The sequence below is a fragment of the Symsagittifera roscoffensis genome, chromosome 4 (assembly GCF_963678635.1).
Source record: "Symsagittifera roscoffensis chromosome 4, txSymRosc1.1, whole genome shotgun sequence".
Taxonomy (NCBI): Eukaryota; Metazoa; Xenacoelomorpha; order Acoela; family Convolutidae; genus Symsagittifera; species Symsagittifera roscoffensis.
This window is the reverse complement of record NC_087065.1, coordinates 51,867,051-51,887,769: the sequence shown is the minus strand read 5'-3', so window position 1 is coordinate 51,887,769 and position 20,719 is coordinate 51,867,051. Positions and strand designations below refer to the sequence as shown.

The window sequence follows — 20,719 nt, the reverse complement described above, 5'->3', positions numbered from 1 at the left end:
CAAAAGAAGGATTCGGACTACATAAACTTCGATCAATTCTTTCTCATAACCAATGGATGAAAACGATAAAAAAAAATTTGCTAAAAAAACGAGGTCCAAAAAATTCCTCGGTCCAAAAAAACTTTGCTTCAACTCTTGCGACCAGACAACCTATATATCCTACAGGCACAATTGTGGATGAAAAAGCCCTATCCGCTATTTGCTATACAACAAAATCAAAATGAAAACAAGGACAACCGGTTACTGTGCAAGTAGCACAGAATGTTCCGACACGTCTTCAAAAAATTACAACAAAATTATTTTTCCAATTAGTGTCGTTTTTTTTCGGCTTGGTGTGATTAAGTAACCTGAGCGAAAAAGTAGAGCTCAGGCATTATCGTCAGTCAATTAAAATAAGCATTTTGGAGAACACTTTTTGAAGACTAGTAACCAGAAAAAAAATTTTAAAAGAACGTTTTTTTTTAAATAAGTTTTCAACATTTTTCCCCCAATTTTGAAGTTATTGATTCCTAAGATGAAGCTAAAAACTCCAAAAACTACATGCATTAGAGTAAGACTTACCTTTCAAGGCTTAAATTAAACATAAATAAGCTAATGTAAGCCTGCTCACTCGCTCGAAATTAGACCAAAAATCAAAAACTTTAAACCGATTTTTCTCGACACCGGAAAACTTTTTTGAAAGTTTTTGATGTCGTTCGAATCACGACTGAAAGGGCTTTAAAATGTTATGTCACTCAACCTTGTCCGATGATTATTTGTGGTAACTTATTTTGCGAGGAAAACAAAAAAAGACCTTGCTTTATTAGCTCGAATTAAGACAAATCAAAAAATTCAAACCGATTTTTCTCAACACTGGGAAAATCTTTTGGATATTTTAAAATGTGGTTCGACTCATGACTGACAGGGCTATAATATGATATATCAATCAACCCAGTCCAATGATTATTTGTGGTACCTGATTTGCGTGGAAAACAAAAAGAAAATAAATTCAATGGTCGGAACAAAAAAAAACAATTAACGAAGAGTTTCATAGTTTGATGAATAATATGATGATCGAATGACCTAAATTGTATGCTCTTGTTAGAATTTCGTGTTCAAAACTTTGAAATTTTTAGTACTTTCTTCATCTCGTACCCTAGATTAAGTGCTGCTTTTTGCAGTGTCAGCTCCCGTCACTGGATTACTGGGAGTCGGCCTGCGGACCCTGGATTTGTCCAGGTAACACACAGCTGCGAACTCAATCAAACTGGCAAACACGAAGAGAGAACAGCCGGCAAAGTAGTCATCAATGGCCTTCATGTAGGATATTTTAGGCATGTTTGCATTGGTGGATGAGATCAGAGTAAGAAGAGTGAGGACAGTGCTGATTCCGAGGGCTGCCCGTGCGGGTACGGATGCCCTGCCGACCCAGAAGGACACCAAAGAGACAATGATTATGAGAGTGGAAGGTTCTAAATTTGGCATAATTCAGCTTGTTAGCCTACACGTTCACGTCATATTAGTTCGAAATTAGACCAAAAATCAAAAATTTGAAATCGGTTTTTCTCGAAACTGAGAAAAGTTTTTGGAAAAAATTTAAGGTTGTTCGAATCACGACTGAAAAGGCTTTAAGCTGATATATCACTCAACCTTGTCCGACGATTATTTGCGTTAGCTGCTTTTGCGTGGAAAACAAAAAGAAAAAAAAACTAAAACACAGCCGAATACAAAGTTCATGCCCATTTTCAATTATCGGAAAAACAAAAAATGAAATTTCAAGAAAAATAAATGCTAAAGTTCCAAACAATTGCTGCAAAAAAATTGAAACAATTGCCACAAAAAAATTTCAAACAGGCGAAGTGGAGCATAAAACAAAAAAAAGCCGAAAATGAAAATTTTTGAAAACAAATTAGGCCAAATACACTTTCATATGTCTCGATAGAAGTTCATTCCAGGCAAAGATGCCAGATAATTTAATTTTAAATCAGCAACGGAACAAAATTTACGAAAAGAAACAAAGCGGACAACCTTTGAGCAGACACAAATTGAGCCGAAAAAAATATGATTTTATAAAAAAACGTTTAAAGTCCAACCTTAAAAACAATGAACAACAATTGCAATTGCAACTACAAGGAAAGGTGTGTACAGCACAAGAAAAAATCAGTGGTGTGGCAACTAAGCCAACAATCTTTGTGCTAAAACCACCAGAACCGAAAAAAAATTTTTTTTTTATTTTTTAAAAATCTTTCAAGTCCCCCATGAAACTAGAATGAACAGCACTTGCACTTGCAACTACAATCAAAGCTGCTTACAGCAAAAAAAAATAGTGGTGTGGCAACTAAGCCGACCATCTTTGAGCAAACACCAACTGAACCGAAAAAAAAGATTTAATGAAATTTTTTAATAATCTTTCAAGTCCCCCTTGAAATTAGAATGAACAGCAATTGCACTTGCAGCTACAGGAAAAACTGTCTACAGCATAAACAAAATACGTTGAGGCAATTTCGCCGACAAAACCTGAGCGCACAAACGAAAAACCAACAAATCATTTTTCTCGGAACTTTTTTTGTTCAATTTCTTTGGTACTGAAAAGAAAAACAAGATCCGTCCATGACTCGAACCCCGGTTCCTCGGGTACGGATGCAACTGTTTCACCTCCAGGCTATGGAGGAAGCAAGCTAAAAACATAAAAAGAGAAAATAAGAAGAGAAGTGCAAAGAAGTGATTTTATTAAACTAGTTGTTAGCTGGAAAAAGTCTACATTCCAGTTTGATAACGCTTGCTTATCGCAAGCGCAACAATTGACGCAAAAAAACTTTCAAAAAATTCTTTTCTAATATAAAACTTTGGCGCCTATAAAAACTACATTTAAACACTGGACAAGGAAGAGAAAAATAATTCACCAAAAAACCACCAAAAGAGTAACAGAATTAAATACCTGGCAAATACCCTGACTAAATTGGGTCGAAATCATTAGAGCCGACAAAAACAGAGCAAATTATATGTAAATATTTTTTCAGATGTAGACTCAGTATCCTTTCGGTAGCTGTAGATCAGCTGTGAAACGTGCAACGTGTTAAAAAGATATCTTAAAATTGGAGATCCTGTGAACAAGTTCTTCACGGGAAAAAAAGTCTCATACCCGATTGCAATACCCTTGCTTATCGCAAGGATAAAAAAATTTAAGCGTACAATCGCCGCACTCCCTCAGTAAAATAAAATATGAGTCCAAATACAAAACACCCAAACACGAAAAAACTAACAAAAAACCAACCAATTTTTCTTGAAATATCTTAACTAAATTCAAATTACACTTGGAAGAGATTTGAATTGATACCCCAATCGGCCCCTTACTAGAAATGCGTTAACCACTCTGTGCCTCTGTTACTTTCTACAATACGAGATCACGTTTAACAAATAAATGCTTTTGCAGTATTCAATGGTAACTTCATTTATGAGAGAAGATTTTTTGTTTATTTCGTAATTTTTTTAAAAAAATTTGTCTACTTTGAACTGTCGATGCATTATAGAAACGTACTCCTATAAAAAATTTAGAAAATGAGCCAAAATCTTGTTTTCAGATAGTTTTTATGAGCGATTTTGCGACGATACCAAGGGACGATTTTGTGTAGTCGGTACTGATTTGGAAAACGTCGAACAGACTGAACTAAATCTTAAACATAGATAGCCGGTTACTGTGCAAGTAACACACAGTGTTCCGACCATAGACTAAAACGTACTAACAGGTTTTATCTAAAAACGTAGGCATATTCGACAGTCATAACAAAATAGACACAATGGAAAGCAGTTATTGAAGAAAAAAAAATCATGTTCAAGATACTTAATTTTCTTGCATAAATCGTTTGAAAAAAAAATGAAGTTTTTTTATTCCCAAATTAGCAAACTCCACAACCTAACTTTACTCGAGTAACACTAAATTCTAATGGCTCAAATTAAGCATAAATCAGCTAATTTAGGCCTGCTCGCTTATCGTCTTCGCTGCTCAAAATTGGACCAAAAACAATTCTTTCTCGACACAGAAAAAATTTTTCACATTTTAAATGTCGTTTGAATCAAGAATGAAAGTATTTTAATATGATAGCACTCCACACTTTCCGATCATTATTTGTAGTACCTGATTTTGCGTAGAAAACAAAAACAGAAAAAAAAGAACACACCCGAAAACAAAGTTGCTGCCCCTTTTCAATGGTCGGAACAATAACCTCTTTGGTTTAAGACCTTAAAATGAGCAGTCAGTTGGAAAAGAGTCAATGAACGCAAGCAAGCACAAAAAAATGACTGACTTTTTTAAATAGATTTGAAATTTCAAAGAAAAAAATAGATGTCCTTGAAGCTCTTAAAATTTCCAGAATAATTTATTGACTACGTTCATCGACTTTTTAAAAAGTCATTACTTTTTTTTAAAAAAACCTAATGATTTTGTTAGCCAAGCGCAATCGAATAAGGTAAATCTGCAAACATTAGATTTTATCAAGGCAACTTACAAACCTAATTGGATTTAAACACGTCGTTATCAATTTCAGTGTCATCAAGTTAATCTGACAATAGAAAAGATTCAGACTAAATTTTCAAGACAGAAAAATTGATTGAAATTTTTTTGCAATCCGCTTCACGACTGAGAAGAAGTTAATAGACCTCATTTCAGCACCTCCCGATTTAATTTTCCGTACCTCCTAAATTTTCTAACAAGTACTTCCATTGGTAACTGAATCTTGACAAAGTATCCGTGCAACGCCAGCTAAGCCGAAAAATAGACAGACGGACAATAGCCCGAAGAATCTGAAATCTTATAGTTTGAAAACACAGGACCCGGCCGGATTCGAACTACAAGCGTATGTCGTCTCAAGCAAATAAATTACCTTTATGCCAGATTTCCAGGCTTTAGATGCAAATCAAATGTGCTTAATTAACAATGTAAAAAAAACGATGATTGATTTAAATGAAAAACACCAAGTTTATTGAAAAAAAAATGTCATTTTTCATGCTTATTTTTAAAAATATATTACGGAGGGCTAATGGGAAAGGCTAGAATTTTTCTCGTTGGCATTTAGTCGTTATAAAACCAGCAAATCTTTATCCAATAAAAAATAATAGAAGAATCAGCCGACAGAACTAAAGCTGACCGACATGTGCCGAAAACCTACCGAACAATTTTGAATCCGATAAACATTAGTTTGCAACTCTACACGTAAGCGAAAAGCACACATAAAGCCAAAACCGTAACCGTGCTATTCATTAACAATGCAGCGGTACACTCAACATGCAGAGGGTTTAAAATATACTGGCTCCATTTGACGATTCTGTGAGCAAATTTATTTACGGTAAAAAAAGTCTAGCACACGATTAGAACAACCTTGTTTGATATTTACACTTAATTTCTAACCATAGTGTCAAAACTCCTGAAGCTCAATATCAATTCCCACTCACTACCACAAACCGGCCACTCACTACCACAAACCGACCATACTGTCAAAACTCCTGAAGCTCAATATCAATTCCCACTCACTACCCCAAACCGGCCAAAAAAATAGATGTCCTTGAAGCTCTTAAAATTTCCAGAATAATTTATTGACTAGGTTTATCGACTCTTTAAAAAGTCATTACTTTTTTTTAAAAAAAACCTGATGATTTTGTTAGCCAAGCGCGATCGAATAAGGTAAAACTGCAAACATTAGATTTTATCAAGGCAACTTACAAACCTAATTGGATTTAAACACGTCGTTATCAATTTCAGTGTCATCAAGTTAATCTGACAATAAAAAAGATTCAGACTAAATTTTCAAGACAGAAAAATTGTTTGAAATTTTTTTGCAATCCGCTTCACGACTGAGAAGAAGTTAATAGACCTCATTTCAGCACCTCCCGATTTAATTTTCAGTACCTCCTGAATTTTCTAACAAGTACTTCCATTGGTAACTGAATCTTGACAAAGTATCCGTGCAACGGCAGCTAAGCCGAAAAATAGACAGACGGACAATAGCCCGAAGAATCTGAAATCTTATAGTTTGAAAACACAGGACCCGGCCGGATTCGAACTACAAGCGTATGTCGTCTCAAGCAAATAAATTACCTTTATGCCAGATTTCCAGGCTTTAGATGCAAATCAAATGTGCTTAATTAACAATGTAAAAAAACGATGATTGATTTAAATGAAAAAACACCAAGTTTATTGAAAAAAAATGTCACTTTTCATGCTTATTTTTAAAAATATATTACGGAGGGCTTATGGGAAAGGCTAGAATTTTTCTTGTTGGCATTTAGTCGTTATAAAACCAGCAAAACTTTATCCAATAAAAAATAATAGAAGAATCAGCCGACAGAACTAAAGCTGACCGACATGTGCCGAAAACATACCGAACAATTTTGAATCCGATAAACATTAGTTTGCAACTCTACACGTAAGCGAAAAGCACACATAAAGCCAAAACCGTAACCGTGATATTCATTAACAATGCAGCGGTACACTCAACATGCAGAGGGTTTAAAATATACTGGCTCCATTTGACGATTCTGTGAGCAAATTTATTTACGGTAAAAATGTCTAGCACACGATTAGAACACCCTTGTTTGATATTTACACTTAACTTCTAACCATACTGTCAAAACTCCTGAAGCTCAATATCAATTCCCACTCACTACCACAAACCGGCCACTCACTACCACAAACCGACCATACTGTCAAAACTCCTGAAGCTCAATATCAATTCCCACTCACTACCACAAACCGGCCAAAAATTTAGCAACGATTTCTGAAATTATTTTATTTCTTTCGCAATGATTACTCAATTGTAACATTTGCAAAAACTGCGGATTTACCTTCTACTCTTATAACAGGTCAGTATTTGTAAAAACATTTGCGTATAATATTCCCACAATTTCGATACCGAACGTCCATGCCAAGTGACTCCTAATCAGTTTTTAAAATTATTTCTAAACACGCATTAGTTGGCTACATATTGAACGACTTCGTAAAAACAAAAAAAAATGATCAAAATTTTAAATTTCTCTTCTTTCGACAAATTCAATGAAAGATTTCAATTTTCTACATCTCGTATATGCCTTTGCATTTATCTGCCTGAAGCTTTCTTTTATCAAAGCACCACTTCCGATTTCATAATAGTTCGGATATTCGTCATTTCTGCCTCTTTGAGAAAACCTGTTGGCTATCGTCTCCCATTTCACAGGCGATGTTAACTGTTTCAGTAGCATCATTTTGGCAGCATATGAGTTCTTCTTTACAAAGTCATCTCTATGCCAGGCAGAGACATCCAGAATAACAGAAAAATCTTACTGATTTATTCTACATAATTTTTGGGCCTTTTCGCTGATAATAGTTTCAACCGACCAGATTCGAGCATCATGGTCAAACTTTCAAGATAGCAAAAACACAGTTTTTGGGCCGTTGAACAGAACAGACGCTGAGGATTTGTGAACATTTAATCCTCAGCGTCTGTTCTGCTCAACGGCCCAAAAACTTTTGTTTTTGGTATCTTGAAAGTTTGACCATGATGCTCGAATCTGGTCGGTAAAAAATCAATTTTATCAAGCGTTGCTCGTGGTACAATTTTTGAAACTCTCGGGACCTCAACTTTTTCAAATTAGATAAACCTTAAACAGGTAATTTTAATTGGATGGATCCTATGAACGGATCAAACTTAAAACTTAAGTTGAGTGAATGTTCATCTGGTGATCTCTGCCTTTGATATCTTGCTCCAGTCACTCCTGAATATACTGAAGCGGTCCACGTTTTAGGGTCATTGAAAACAACATCGTTCAAAGCTACAGCAAACTGCTCAGAAGCAGCTTTCATCAAGGGAGTATGGAGAGCGATCGCTGATTTCAGAGGCACAATCTTCCTGAAATGAAACTCATCTTGTCACAAAAGACTGCCCAATTGGCCCTAAGAAACTTCCTATCTAGTTAGTTTTATAAACAAAATTAAATTAACGAGCTACTATCTCGAGACTTATTTACGCAACGACAAAAAAAGTTGCAACAAAAAAACAGTTAAAAAACACTGAATTTCTTGAACAAAGTGTCGAGATGTGACAAAATTACGAGATTAAATAAAAGCTATTGCTGATCTGGTATAAAACACGCATGTTTGAAAAAAAATCTCGCCAATACCTAGTATTTACGAAGCAAAACACGTTTCCTGTTTTGATTGTTCAAAGAAAGGGCGGAAACATTGCTTAAAATTTTTTTTCAAGCACAGCACGGAAGCAATTTGAATGTGTTATATTTCTGATAAATTATTGAATAATTTTTTCCTCTTTGGAATATTTTGAACTGTTTCCATTTTTTTTTCACGCTAACAACCCCAGAAGCAGGTTAAAAACCACACTTAGCAGCCTATGAGATGATTCAACAAAGATTAACAAAATTTGAAGCATTTAAAAAATTTTAGAAGTTTTTTCACGTTATAGTTATTTGTAGTGAAAATTAGTTTATGAAACAAGTTGCAAAACTAATTTTACTTTGTTTCCGAACAGTTATTCTCTTTTACTCTAATTCCGAGAGAAAAATTTTTCTCGTGCCTGCGTAATTAAAAAACACGTTTCTTAACGCATTGGTATGAAATTAACTATCACTGGCAGGCCCCCTGAAGCAAAAGCTGCTTGTGAAAAATGACAGCTTTTATGTTTACCAGAAAAATAGGCGGGATAATGGATGTTGAGCTGGATGTAAGGATGGCTGGATGGATCAAGGGATGTTTGAATGATTGGCTGAATGACAGAATGCATGATGGATAGCTGGATGGATCGCATGAGTGATGGCTGGGTTAAAGAATGACGGGTTGTATGTATAGATGGCTGAGCTGATGAATATGGTTGGATGGATGACTGGTTGGTTGCAAGGCTAGGTGGATTGATGGCTGCATGGATAGCTACATGAATGGATGGCTGATTGGATGTATTGATCGCTAGATACATGGAGATCTAAAGGGATGGATGGCTAGAAAGATGATGAATGACTGGATGGAGAACTGTCGAATGTGTGGATGGATTGCCGAATGATTTTCTTTGGTGTTCGAAACAAGTTTTTTTCAAGTTTCGAAAAATGATAAAAAAGCAATAAAGCGAAAAATGATAAGCGTTTAAGTCACATTTGGAGGCACGACTTTCGAATTTCAAAATATGTTAAGAAATTTTTTATCTAAAAATTGAATAAAATCACAAAAATCGTCAAATCCCAAAACCTAAAAAATTTGGATATTCACATTTGAAGGCCAATTTTGCAACCCCTGGGAGAAGTGCCTAGGACAGCTCATCATCCTGAGGTTGCCAATTTCAAATTTGCTGAAATAAACGCTGAAACGAAAAATTCATTGTTCCGACCATTGAAAGGTGTGCTTAAGTTTTTTCTATTTTTTTCCACGCAAAATCAAGTACGGTACCACAAATAATCATCGGACTTGGCATATCGTATTAAAGCCCTTAGGTCATGATTTGAACCACATTAAAAAAACTTCAAAAAAAAATTCCCAGTGCCGAGAAAAACCGGTTTGAAATTTTGGATTTTTCATCTCATTTCGAGCGAATGAAGCGAGCGAGCAGTTTTATTTCAACTGATTAATTGCTTTAAAGCTTACAATAGCTTAATTTAAGAACTAAAAACTGAGTTTTACATGGGTAATGTTAGTTTTCTTTGAGTATTATAGCGCCTTTTTAAAATCAAATTTTTCAAAAATTCAAAAAAAATTCGAAATTTTTTTGTTTGAGTTTTTTCATTGTTTAATTATTTTTGTATAAAAATTGTTTTTCAATTTGCTAAATTTAGTATGGATGTCGAATATATCTTATCCCCAGTTTTGTTGATTCAGCTCCTTTAATCACACTACGTAAAAAACGACAATAATTGAACAAAACTTAGTTGTATTTTTTTAAGACTATGGTCGGAATATTCTGTGCTACTTGCACAGTAACCGGCTATCCTTGTTCCATAATGTATAAATAGATGAAACCCAGCTTTACACCACCTTCTCTCCTCCCCTCCCATGCTGGCATCATAGCGATAGTCTTACATTCAGGCCTTTAATATGCCTAGCATTGAAAAAAACCGCAAAAACGAAAAAATTTCTTGAGCATTGTAAAATAGCTAAAACGTGCAAAAGTTCTTCCGTTAAACATGCAATATATGAAAAGCTTAAATATGGTGAGAAATATGCGACATATTCAAATATAGTATAGATAGATGGATAGATATTCAATGATTAATGTTCACAAGGTCATTGGTTAAACTTTGAATGTGGATTTCAGTTTTCAAATCGAGTGGAGTGCAAATATAAAATTCATGCTTTCCACACCATTTGCACTTTCAAAACTTGAGAGCTTAATTTGCCTTCCTAATCAATTTAAATTGAACTTGAAAAGAAATCAAAATACAAACTACGGAATATCATATTCGAGCATGATCAAATTTAAGATTTTTCCCGGTCAAAACAAAATTCAACCAGCCTAAAAAGTTTTCACTTCGTTCATTGACGCTGAAAATTCAAAATATACATCTATTAATTCATTTTCAAAAAGTTTCATTAACGACAACATCCAATTGGAAATGTATATGAACACACAACAACGCTTTCGAAACTAAAAAATGAGTTATTTGTCGAACCATTTTCGCTTTCCCTCAAAATGAAAAATGTACATTGAAGTGGACTATACCGTATAAAATAGCACGTGAATAAATTGAACCCCCACCGTTCACTCTTATTAACAAACTTTCTTGAAAAGTTTGCCGTTTCAGTACCATTTTGCTGTTCTGAATTCGACCGAACTGTACCGTCAAAATACGCGAATGTAGAATGAGATCAACCGTCAAATCAATATTCAAAGACTCGCTATCAAAATTCATGTCAAAAACCATTTTGCCAAATAACTTGTCTCAACCTTACAAAAACTGATCAAAAGATAAAGTAAACTCACCTCTTAGTAGGCGCGGATATAGGAATTTCTCGAGGGGTCGGATTTTTTTAAAGTCGATTCTGAGGTCTTCCAAATCATAATAAAGACCCTAATTTGACCAAATTTTCTGCGCCGCAGGCAAATTTTTGAAAAAAAAAAACAAACGCCGTTTTAAGGCACTTTGGAAAATTTTGACCAAAAAATCGCGTTTTTTTGGCGCGCTCTCCCCCTCAAAATTAGTATATATTGGCGCCAAAGGCGCCTTTACAAAATTTTTAGCGCCATCCCCCCCAGCCCCCCCCCCTTCCTAAATCCGCTACTGCCTCAGTAAAAGCCTGTCATAAAATTCGAGCGCACGCCACTGACCTTATATTATACTCTTTTTGCAGGGCCTCCAGATGTTTTAGACACTGCATGTGACCACCTATGACCTTGGTACACGCGAACAAATGTATAGCCACATTACATACAGGTTCTTCTATCCCACCCAACTCGCCAAAAGATTTCAGATGTTCACATAGCGCTGCAAATTTGGTTTTCTTGCTCCCATACACCACTGCTAAACCACTTTCACTCAAACGAACCGCTTGTTGCAAGGCATCACGTCTGTCTTCTGGAAAAAAATGGTGTTAAGTATTAACCAGCTGCCAAATGAACCAGCTGAATTATTTAATATTTACCTGACATATACGAAAAAACTATCAAGTAAATAAATTAACTTCCGAGTGTCTTTTACAGTCCGCTCAAATGCGATTGGTTTATAGTTCTGCAATTTTGACAACCAAATGAGTGACACGGACAGTTCAAATGTCATTAATTATTATGATTGTGTCCCTATTTATAATAAAACTGGTAAATTTTGAAAACTGACAGAAAAAAAAGCCATTACAAAAACAAAAATTTTCGTTAGCGCAATAACATGCAATTTGAAGTTGTGAGCAAACTGCAAGTAAGATTGACCTCAGATCTCTTTAACCCTTTTTCAGAACCATTAAAATGCGACAACGAAAAACTGAATATATACGAGGCGGAGCGGATTTCACACACGCGCGACACCAAACAAACAAAATTTTCTCTGCATTGATGTTCTGGTTGAGGAAAACGCATTCAAGAACCTCAATTAAATAAGTACTAGCAAGCGCATCTCTATTAATCAATCGACTCGGAAAAAATTAGTTGAGGTCTTTTCTGTTATTTGTCCGATTGTAATTTGCTGGCTAAGCTTCTGTTTTTGAATCCAGAAATACTTTAGATGAAAGTAATTGCGACCAATCATTTTCGAGTATTATGATCCAATTTGTGAAAAATCGATTTAGGGCCGTTTAGCAGAAAAGATTCCTTAGTTGCTCTGAGCTACCTATTAAAATTATGAAGCAAGGATTTCAAATTCTTGTGAACTTTATGATGATGCCAACATAGCCAACAGACAGTTGGAAAAGAGTCAATGAGCGCAAGGAAACAGAAGAGAAAAACTGCAAAGTTAAAATATATGGCATTAAAGTTCTTGCAATTTCAGAATTTCAAAAACAGTTCAAGATTGGCATTTTTTTGATCAAAAGAATCAATTTGAGAAAACTGGATCAATAGGTAAATTACTATTCCGCAGGGAAATTTGAAAATTAAACTTCCTTTTCGAAACTGAAAGTCAACCACGTTTTTTCAAATTTCCCTATTTCAAATCTTTACACTTTCGTAATTAGAAGTCACAACTAAGCTAACTTTTAGCAAATGAAACGGATTATATATACCTAAAAGCAATTATAAATGCATTAGTATGTTTGAATGCACTTCTGTGAAATATTAGAGCATTTTCGGACTTCTGCTTTAAAAAAGCAAAAAACTATCATGACGACCTAGATAAGACATTGAAGTACATTTATCGACTCTTAATTTGGATAATTGGACATATTAGAGAAAAAATCTATGATTGATACTTACTGACCAACTTGAGAGCCTGTGGCATGCCAAGTGCACCTGCCGCCACCAATGCGCTTATCTCCCCCACCCCAATACCACAGGTCATGATAAGACCGTCATGGACTAATGGTCTATGCTTCTTAATCCAGGCAATTTCAGCCATTGATGTTACAAAAGTAACAACATCAGAGTAATTTAACGAGTTCCACAAGTCAGAATTGCCTGAAAACAACACCTCTTTACCTCTATTATATAAACAAACATTAGATTCTACTTTTCCCAACCATGCATAACAATTAAGTTTCATTTTAGAGCGTTTTCACCGAAAATTTATAAATCAGGATTTTAAATCTGTATTTGCTTGTGGCGATGGCGTATCAGATTTCAGTTCTTCGTGATAGTTTGTAAAAATAATTTTCATTCTTTCTATTACAGCCGCGAGTTCTGGGCCACATTTTTCAGCGGTGGTCACAAACAACAACTGTACGACGGCTCGCGTATCTGAAGATTTTACTGCCCTGATATGTATTAAAACACCCAGCAAAATCGTCCTTAATTAAAACTGTTGAGGGACGCGCGAGTTTTTTAGGAAGGGACCCACTTAGGAGTGAGCGGATTTTAAAAAGTTTTGCCGACCTTTTCTATAGACCGACCAAGTTGCCTTTCGAAGACCTCCCAAACCATAATTAAGATCCTATTTTGGCCCAAAACATTTAGCGCCTCAGACAAATTGACAAAAAGACACCTTGTTGAAGGTTTGGCTTTAAAACATGCGTTTTTTTGGTGCGCGCTCCTCAACAAACTTGGTACATATTGACTCCGACTATGCCTTGTGTAAAACTTTAGGGTCGGTCAGCTAAAAATGTATGCCGTGCAATAGTACCACAATGGGCCCTTTGATTGGCGAGGGAGTCGTTCTCACCTCCCTGAATCCCCTAATACTACCTTCAGTGATGTCGAGTATGATTCCACTCTGGTCGCTATATTTTTTCTTCTTCGGGGGGTGGGGGGAGGGGATAGGTGAAATTGCGTTTTTTCTCACCAATAAGAGCACTGACCATTAAGGCAGATATCGAGCACATTATATCCCAACAGAGAAGAGGCTTCCTCGAACACCTCCCCCACAGAGGGGTCTGCAGACAGGCGATCCACAAATACACTGTCCATGTGTAAACTGTCGCCTCCAAACATGAACGCACTCTTCTGACTCAAGTCGAATCTAGACAGCCACACATATTTTATGGTGGAGTAACAATGGATAATTAGTTAGGGCCAAATTATGCACCATGTTTGTATAATTGAGCTACTTCATCGGTTTCAAGAAGGTAATTCTCTTTACGTGCTGAAATGAATGGGCAACTGAAATGTGTAAAAAATTGGCTCACGCCGTCGAAACGAGCAATGTTAGTTTAACTGACATCATGAACACTCCGTGGCAGAAAAAGGATATTAATAACAATTTGCAAATAGTTATAAATTATAATCTCAACGAGGAAATTTTGAAAGAATGGGTCAAAAATTTGAGATAAAAAAGACTGGAAAAAGATTTCACACAAAGCAGTCAAAATTCACTCCAAACCAAAATATCGGCCTGGAGCATCAAAAACGCATTAAATGATCAGGTCTGGTCAGGCTTGCTGCAGATCTGGTCATTTGCAAACTAGATCTGCGCAGAAGTGTCAATCGTACGCAGTTTCACTCCTGCGCATTGATGTCACATGTCTGACCACAACTGATTGAAATTTAGACATGAAATAAATGTGAGCACGTCTGGAAAAACATTAAGAATTGAGTACGGGAAACAGCCGCAAAACTTGAAGACTGCTAATTTTGAACACTGTAAATTCTTCGCACTGCCTATTAACTATTCCTCTTTTCGTTTTACAGCCTAATGATATTATCACGCAGGTTTAAGCTAACCTGTTTTTACTTTTGGGTGGTTTGTTCAAATTAAGAACCGCTTTTGCCGATATTGATGTTTTGAATTCGCCACTGTGTACGTCTAGGTTAACATCATCAGCCTCTAAAGGTGTCCGTACAGTTATTCGCGAGTCTTTGAGTAATTTCCGAACATCCACATCTTCAGTAACCTCTTCTCCATATGAGCTGCTGAATATAAAGGACAACCATAAACAGCTTGATTTTGAAGCAAAAAACCAAAACAATCATAAGATAACATTTCTACGTTGTTGATAATACTAAAAAGGTCGGCACCTCCAACTAGTTTCTAATCAGCGGAACATCTGTTCAGCGATCTATAGCTCGTATATTGGTAGCTTAACCTCGTGAATTAACTGTCTAAAGCTAACATGGCAAAAAGATATTGTGAATGGACTTTGTTTTTGACACTTTCACAATCAATTTAACACATTTACAGAAACCCGGGTCTATGTGATTTTTTATTCGGCAGGAAAATCTGAAAATTAAAACCCTCTTTTGAACCCTAAGCAAGTTTCATTTTTTGTGCAATTCAACTTTTTTGATAATGGAAAGAGTAAATTGCCATCTATTGAGCAATTGAATTTGAAGTGAACCTTAAAAAATATCAATTCATAACGCCAAAAACAAGATCGAGCGCAAAGTTTTTCGCAACATATTAACTAATCCAAGGGCAATTAAATTAACAAACTTGCAAAAAAAAACAAATACCAAAGAGCAGCGATAGCGTGTTTTTTTTTGCTAAAATGCTGAACTTATTTTCATGACAAAAATTTACAACAGAAGTTGGCTACTTATCAGAAGAAAAAGTCGCAGCTTTTAGATCAACAGCCTTGCTTGCGCACACACTCTTTCGAGAAAAAAGCAGGACCGTATTAAAAAGCCTCTCGTTCCTTAACACTAAATAATTATCCTTGTATTAGTAAATCGTGTTACTGTTAACACAAATAAAATACAGTTATCGCAGAAACAAATATCCTTATAAAATGAAACTATGTATGCAGCTATGATGCAATTGTCAAGAAAAAACTCCTTAAAATTGGAAATTGAAGTTTCAGATTAAATCGTCCCTTACTTAGTGGAACATCTTCTGTTGAGGGGAATGGTTTTAAACACGGCAACAGCTTGCTGATGCAGACAAAATTGGCAAACACTGCGTCTCGCTTTCAGAGCCATAATGAATTACTATCTGAAAAAAAAAACACAACAACCATCATCGAATCATTAACGTGCGCAGAATTTGTGAATTGATTTCATCAAATTTTCATGGCCAGGTCTTTCAAGTTTATGGGCTCTGTGATGTGGTACTTGGTTTTTAAATATTTGTAAATAATACTGGGCTGCAGGTGATTTTTTAGGAAACCTTTGGCGAAGTGAATTTAATTAAGAAAAAAAAACATTCCAAAAAAAAACAGTCTTAAGAACGAAAACTTGCTAAACGTGATATAACTTGCCATCTTGGCATGAGTACTCTAACTATTTTTCACCTGGTTCGGTTAAAAAAGTGAATAAGTCTAAATATTTAATTTATAATCATAATTTAAACTTGGCAACACGTTTTGAGTCCTGATCTCTAATGTCCTTCTTTTTACTTTTATCACTCTTCATTTTCTGCTGATCGTTCAATTGTGTGAAGAACGTAGACGAGGTCATGTTTCCGGTGTAGTTAACTGCAGCCTTCTTGTCACTCACTATCTTCAAGTCTCTGTTGCCTCTGGCAGCCTTCTTCAAGTCCAGAAGAGCCTTCTCTTTTGAGTCCGGGTCTAGTTTCTTCTCTTCACGTGCCGCTATGGCCTTCTGTCTCAATTTCTTGTGTCTGCGCTCTCTCAGCTTGTCTGTTTTACTTCGCTCTGAAGTCGCTTTCTCTTCTGACTGTTTTACCTGCAAGCAAACATATATATAATTTTGCCTCTTTTCACCTGCCCATTTAATACACAGAGTCGAAGCGGAGCTACAGGAAAGGCAAAGAGAGCCACTAAGTCCAAAGAAAACGAAAAATTTTTTCGAAGAAACCACAATTAAAAACTTTCAAAAATGCCTGGAACGATGTTACATTAGCATAATTTTTGTGCGAAAATAAATTTGTGGTCACGAAAACTTTAGACTAAAAATTTTTAACGTTTTGTGCAATCCGGAGGAAAGCATACAAACTATAGTTCCCTCGATCAACCGAAAATGAGGCGAGTAAGCCGATGAAAATGAGGGGAGTGAGCCGAAAGCATTTAGGCATATACATTTTTTAAGAGAAAAAAATCAAAAAAGAAAATTATACGAAAATAAAGTAAGTTGAAATACAAATTGCAGGAGTAAATGAAAACATCAGAAGAAACTAACAAACAAATGCATACAGCACGAAAAATCTAAGATGTGGCAACTAAGCGGACAAAACATAACCAGACAAACAATAAGCCGACAATTTTATTGAAACGGAGGATTTCTCGTTTGAAAAAAAAAACATGTCCTGGTCAGACTCGAATCGCAAACCTTTGCGGTCCTAGGCGTTTTCGTTGCCTCCAGACTAAGAGTGCCGTAGAGGCTTAGAAATTTGAACCAAGATACCAAGTGATTCTATTAAATAAGTTGTTAACACGAAAAAGTCCGATTTGACAGTGCTTGCTATTCGCAAGCGTAGCACAGAGGCGAAGCTGAGCTTCGCACCACTTGCGATACAAATATGAATGAGTAAGATTAAAATCAAACGGAAAAGAAATTTAGAAAAAAAAGTTTAAAAAAATTGTTTTTGTCAATAAAAATTGCAACAAAGACCCAAAATATCCAGGACAAAATTGCCTACATCATTGGAAACTCTACAAAGAGATTTGAGATAGCTTTAAAGAAGACAAGTTTTAATAAAAAGTCTTTTCTGCGGAACTAAGTTTCAAAAAAGTCTTTTCTGCGAACTAAGCAGACAAAAAAGCAGACAGACAATAATGTAAATTAGCCAAAAATTTCTTTTGTAAAAAAAACCAGGTCTCAACTGGAATCGAACTTCCGGGCTTTTTCGTCAGAAACATGAGGCTTACAGCAACTTGAAATAATGCTGAACTATCGAGCTAGGGAAACCAAGCCGGCAAATAAAAACAGACTGAAGATAATCCGAAAAAGCACAAAAACTCAGTGTCAAAAAACAGGGCCCGGCCGGATTCAAACGGCAAGCCTTTGCTAATAAAACTGCTGTTTTACCTCTATGAAAGATGTAATAAAAGGCCACTAATTCGATATTAATTAGGCCAAAAATTATTAAGTCGACAAAAAGACAAAACAATGAAAAACTGAAAAAAAAAAATCAAATCGAGCTGGTAAACTTACAACCATGAAAAGCAAGTTTCAATTCGGCCTTTTTTTTAAAATGCTAAAAACAACTGCAGTGAGAATTGTTTACAGCTAAAATTTATGAGTCTTAGATGTGGCAACTGAGCCGACAAAACATAAGCAGACAAATAAAAGGCAGATTTTTTTTATCCTGAATATTTAGCGTGTGAAAAAAACTGATCCTGGTCAGATTCGAAAACAGGACTTTTGCCGTCCCGGGCGTATTTGTTACCAACAAGCTAAGTGTGCAAGATAACATACAAAATTTGAATTCATTATGAAGCAAGGTACATGAAGCCGGATGACCTTAGTGAAAACTTTTAGAATATATCCGGACCGAAATTTGGCTTCTTTTTCTATGTCCTCTATGAAGGCTTTAGCCAGAGGAAAAAACTTCACGAAAACTCTCTAGAAAAAAATATCGGAAAAAGCTAGCCAAATTGATACTCACCTTTCTCACTTCTTCAGGTGCCAACTGAGCTGATTCTGCCAACGCTACCGGAACCGCTTCCTCCATGGAGAGTGCCGGTGCATTGCGCACAATCTTCATTTCGGTCGAAGGCGCCTGGGGCGTGATCGAAAAATGGGACAGCATGTCCAACTTATAAAACACTTTCTTCATCATCTCTTTTATCTCTTCGTGTTTTTCATTCTTTTCTTCTACTTTCTCTTCGCGAACTTGTTTCAAGAATTCTTGTTCATAAACCTCAGCTAAACTCATTTTACTTTTGTCCTGCTCCAGCAGAATCCGTTTTCTATATTCAAATGGTGCTTCTTTCGGACGCCATTTTCTCATGACGTCATCAAAAGTTTTATCCTTGATTCGTCTTAGAATCACCTGTTCCAAAGACTCGGTTTTCTCTTTGGTAATTTCAGGAGGAGGTCGTGCCGAACTATCGTACTGCAATACTTCGGCTAAAAGACTGTCTGTGGGTCGCTTTTCGGCTGTCGCTTCACCCATTAGCTGCCAAGGCTTCTCTCCTAAACTATTTTCTTGCATTTCGTCAATTTTTTCTCGATATTTCTGCATCCTCTTCTCGTGTAAGCTCAAATCCTCGCCTACGTTATCATCTGATTCTTCGTTGGTTTCAAAAAGGTCAATTTTCCGTTTTTTACCCTCGAAATATTCGTCATCTTCTTCTATGTTTTCATCGGCAAAATGAACACTTCGATTGTTCTTAGATCTTTGAAATTTATTTCCTTGAGGAATATCAAAAAAATCTTTATAATTGATCTCACTTCCTTTCTGACCAGAAATATTAGAAAAGTAATCAACATAGTCCTCATTTTCATCATCTTGATTCGAATCATCGTCATACATGTGGGGATTCTCGAGACGCTTCATCAATTTCTCATCTTTCTTATCCTCTTGGTCCAAAAACGCTTCAAGTTCTTCGATTTTCAAAAAATCGTCTTCAAAAACGGACTCTTTTGTGTCTCCGTTTACTTTCCTTTCGTCCGCATTTTCTTCATATTTTTCGTCATCTTCATCAAAATCTTCGTTCAGATCCAAATTCTTACCTTCCTCATCTTCTTGCTCGATTTCGGATTCATCGTCTTTTGGATCATCGGCAAAATTAAGTTCTTCCGAAACTTCGCTTCCTTCGTCCTCTGAGAATTCTCCCATCTCAAAGGTCAGATCTTCATCCACGTTTTCTAACTCACCGTCTAAATCGTCATCCAAAGCCTCCAACTCATTTTCGAACTCCTCGTCATCTTCAAAATCAAATTCTTCGACTTCTGCGTTGATCTCTTCCTCAGTTTCACCGTGTATTAATCTTTTCACGCTTTTAGGAACAGATTTTCCAAGAAATTCACAGGACAGAAAAACTTGCTGCCAAATTTGGTCACATTCCGCGACCGATAAAACTGCCGACGCCTTTGACTCATTGATCAGCATAGACTTCAATGTTGTCAGTTGTAATTTAGGCAGTTTGTTTCCAGAAGATATTCGATCGTAGTTAGAATAAAATTTGTCGAACTTCAATTTCGTTGTCTTTTTCAATTTAACTTCTTCGGAGCAACATTTTTGTTCTTCGCTTTCTATAAAGTCTTCGATTTTCAGACGCATTATAAACTGAAATCTTGCAACATTTCAAATTGCTAAACGCCTTATTTCATGATGCATATTGTGTAAAACAGTCACAAAAAATGTAAAGAAGAAAATGAATGTTTATGAAAAAATTGAGGCAACAGATAACGCCTGTAAACAAGAAAATGAAAAGACCTGAACGAATTTAAGGAAAAAAACGCCAAAGGACAAGAACTAAAAAAAATGTATTATGAAAAAATTTGGAAAGAATTGAAAAGGTATTTTCATTGTGTGAATTATACACAGACATTTTTCTGATAAAAAGCTATGAAATATATTTAATGAAACTCAAAAAAATAGCAGAAAAAATCGGGAATATTAAAAAAAACGACAAATTTAGGATAAAAACTGCAATAAAAAAATCGATTACATTTGACGAAGGTTACATTCGAGAAGCTATTTAGCACTCAGCCCTCTATAATTAGCATTCAACTTAGCGATGTAGTTGGCTTGTAAAAAATCGGAAACTAACCCGACAAAAATCCCACTGCGTTCCCGACAAAAATCCCAAGATCACTGCGTTCTTTTAATATCAAAAAAAAATCATAGTGCTGCT

At 35.8% G+C, this 20,719-nt stretch overlaps 2 protein-coding genes across 3 annotated transcripts; both read right to left on the bottom strand.

Moving 5' to 3' along the window:
* Positions 1-6,982: 6,982 nt before the first annotated feature.
* On the bottom strand, positions 6,983-15,950 carry LOC134844064 (probable malonyl-CoA-acyl carrier protein transacylase, mitochondrial). Of its 2 annotated transcripts, none has more exons than XM_063860533.1 (7): positions 15,835-15,950; positions 14,742-14,930; positions 13,880-14,040; positions 12,843-13,043; positions 11,271-11,517; positions 7,698-7,856; positions 6,983-7,249 (listed from the first exon to the last, which is right to left on the bottom strand). In XM_063860533.1, exons 1-7 carry the CDS (start codon positions 15,933-15,935, stop codon positions 6,997-6,999), a joined length of 1,311 nt encoding a protein of 436 aa, XP_063716603.1. In that variant the 5' UTR covers positions 15,936-15,950; the 3' UTR covers positions 6,983-6,996. The 2 variants fall into 2 exon arrangements, with proteins under 2 accessions (XP_063716603.1, XP_063716605.1); XM_063860535.1 differs by having other exon boundaries at positions 14,742-14,927.
* A 342-nt stretch (positions 15,951-16,292) lies between these two features.
* LOC134844935 (U3 small nucleolar ribonucleoprotein protein MPP10-like) lies at positions 16,293-20,151 on the bottom strand. Its single transcript, XM_063861761.1, has 2 exons — positions 18,523-20,151; positions 16,293-16,640 (listed from the first exon to the last, which is right to left on the bottom strand). The coding sequence occupies exons 1-2, from the start codon at positions 20,140-20,142 to the stop codon at positions 16,293-16,295; spliced, it is 1,968 nt and encodes a 655-aa protein (XP_063717831.1). The 5' UTR covers positions 20,143-20,151.
* Positions 20,152-20,719: the final 568 nt, after the last annotated feature.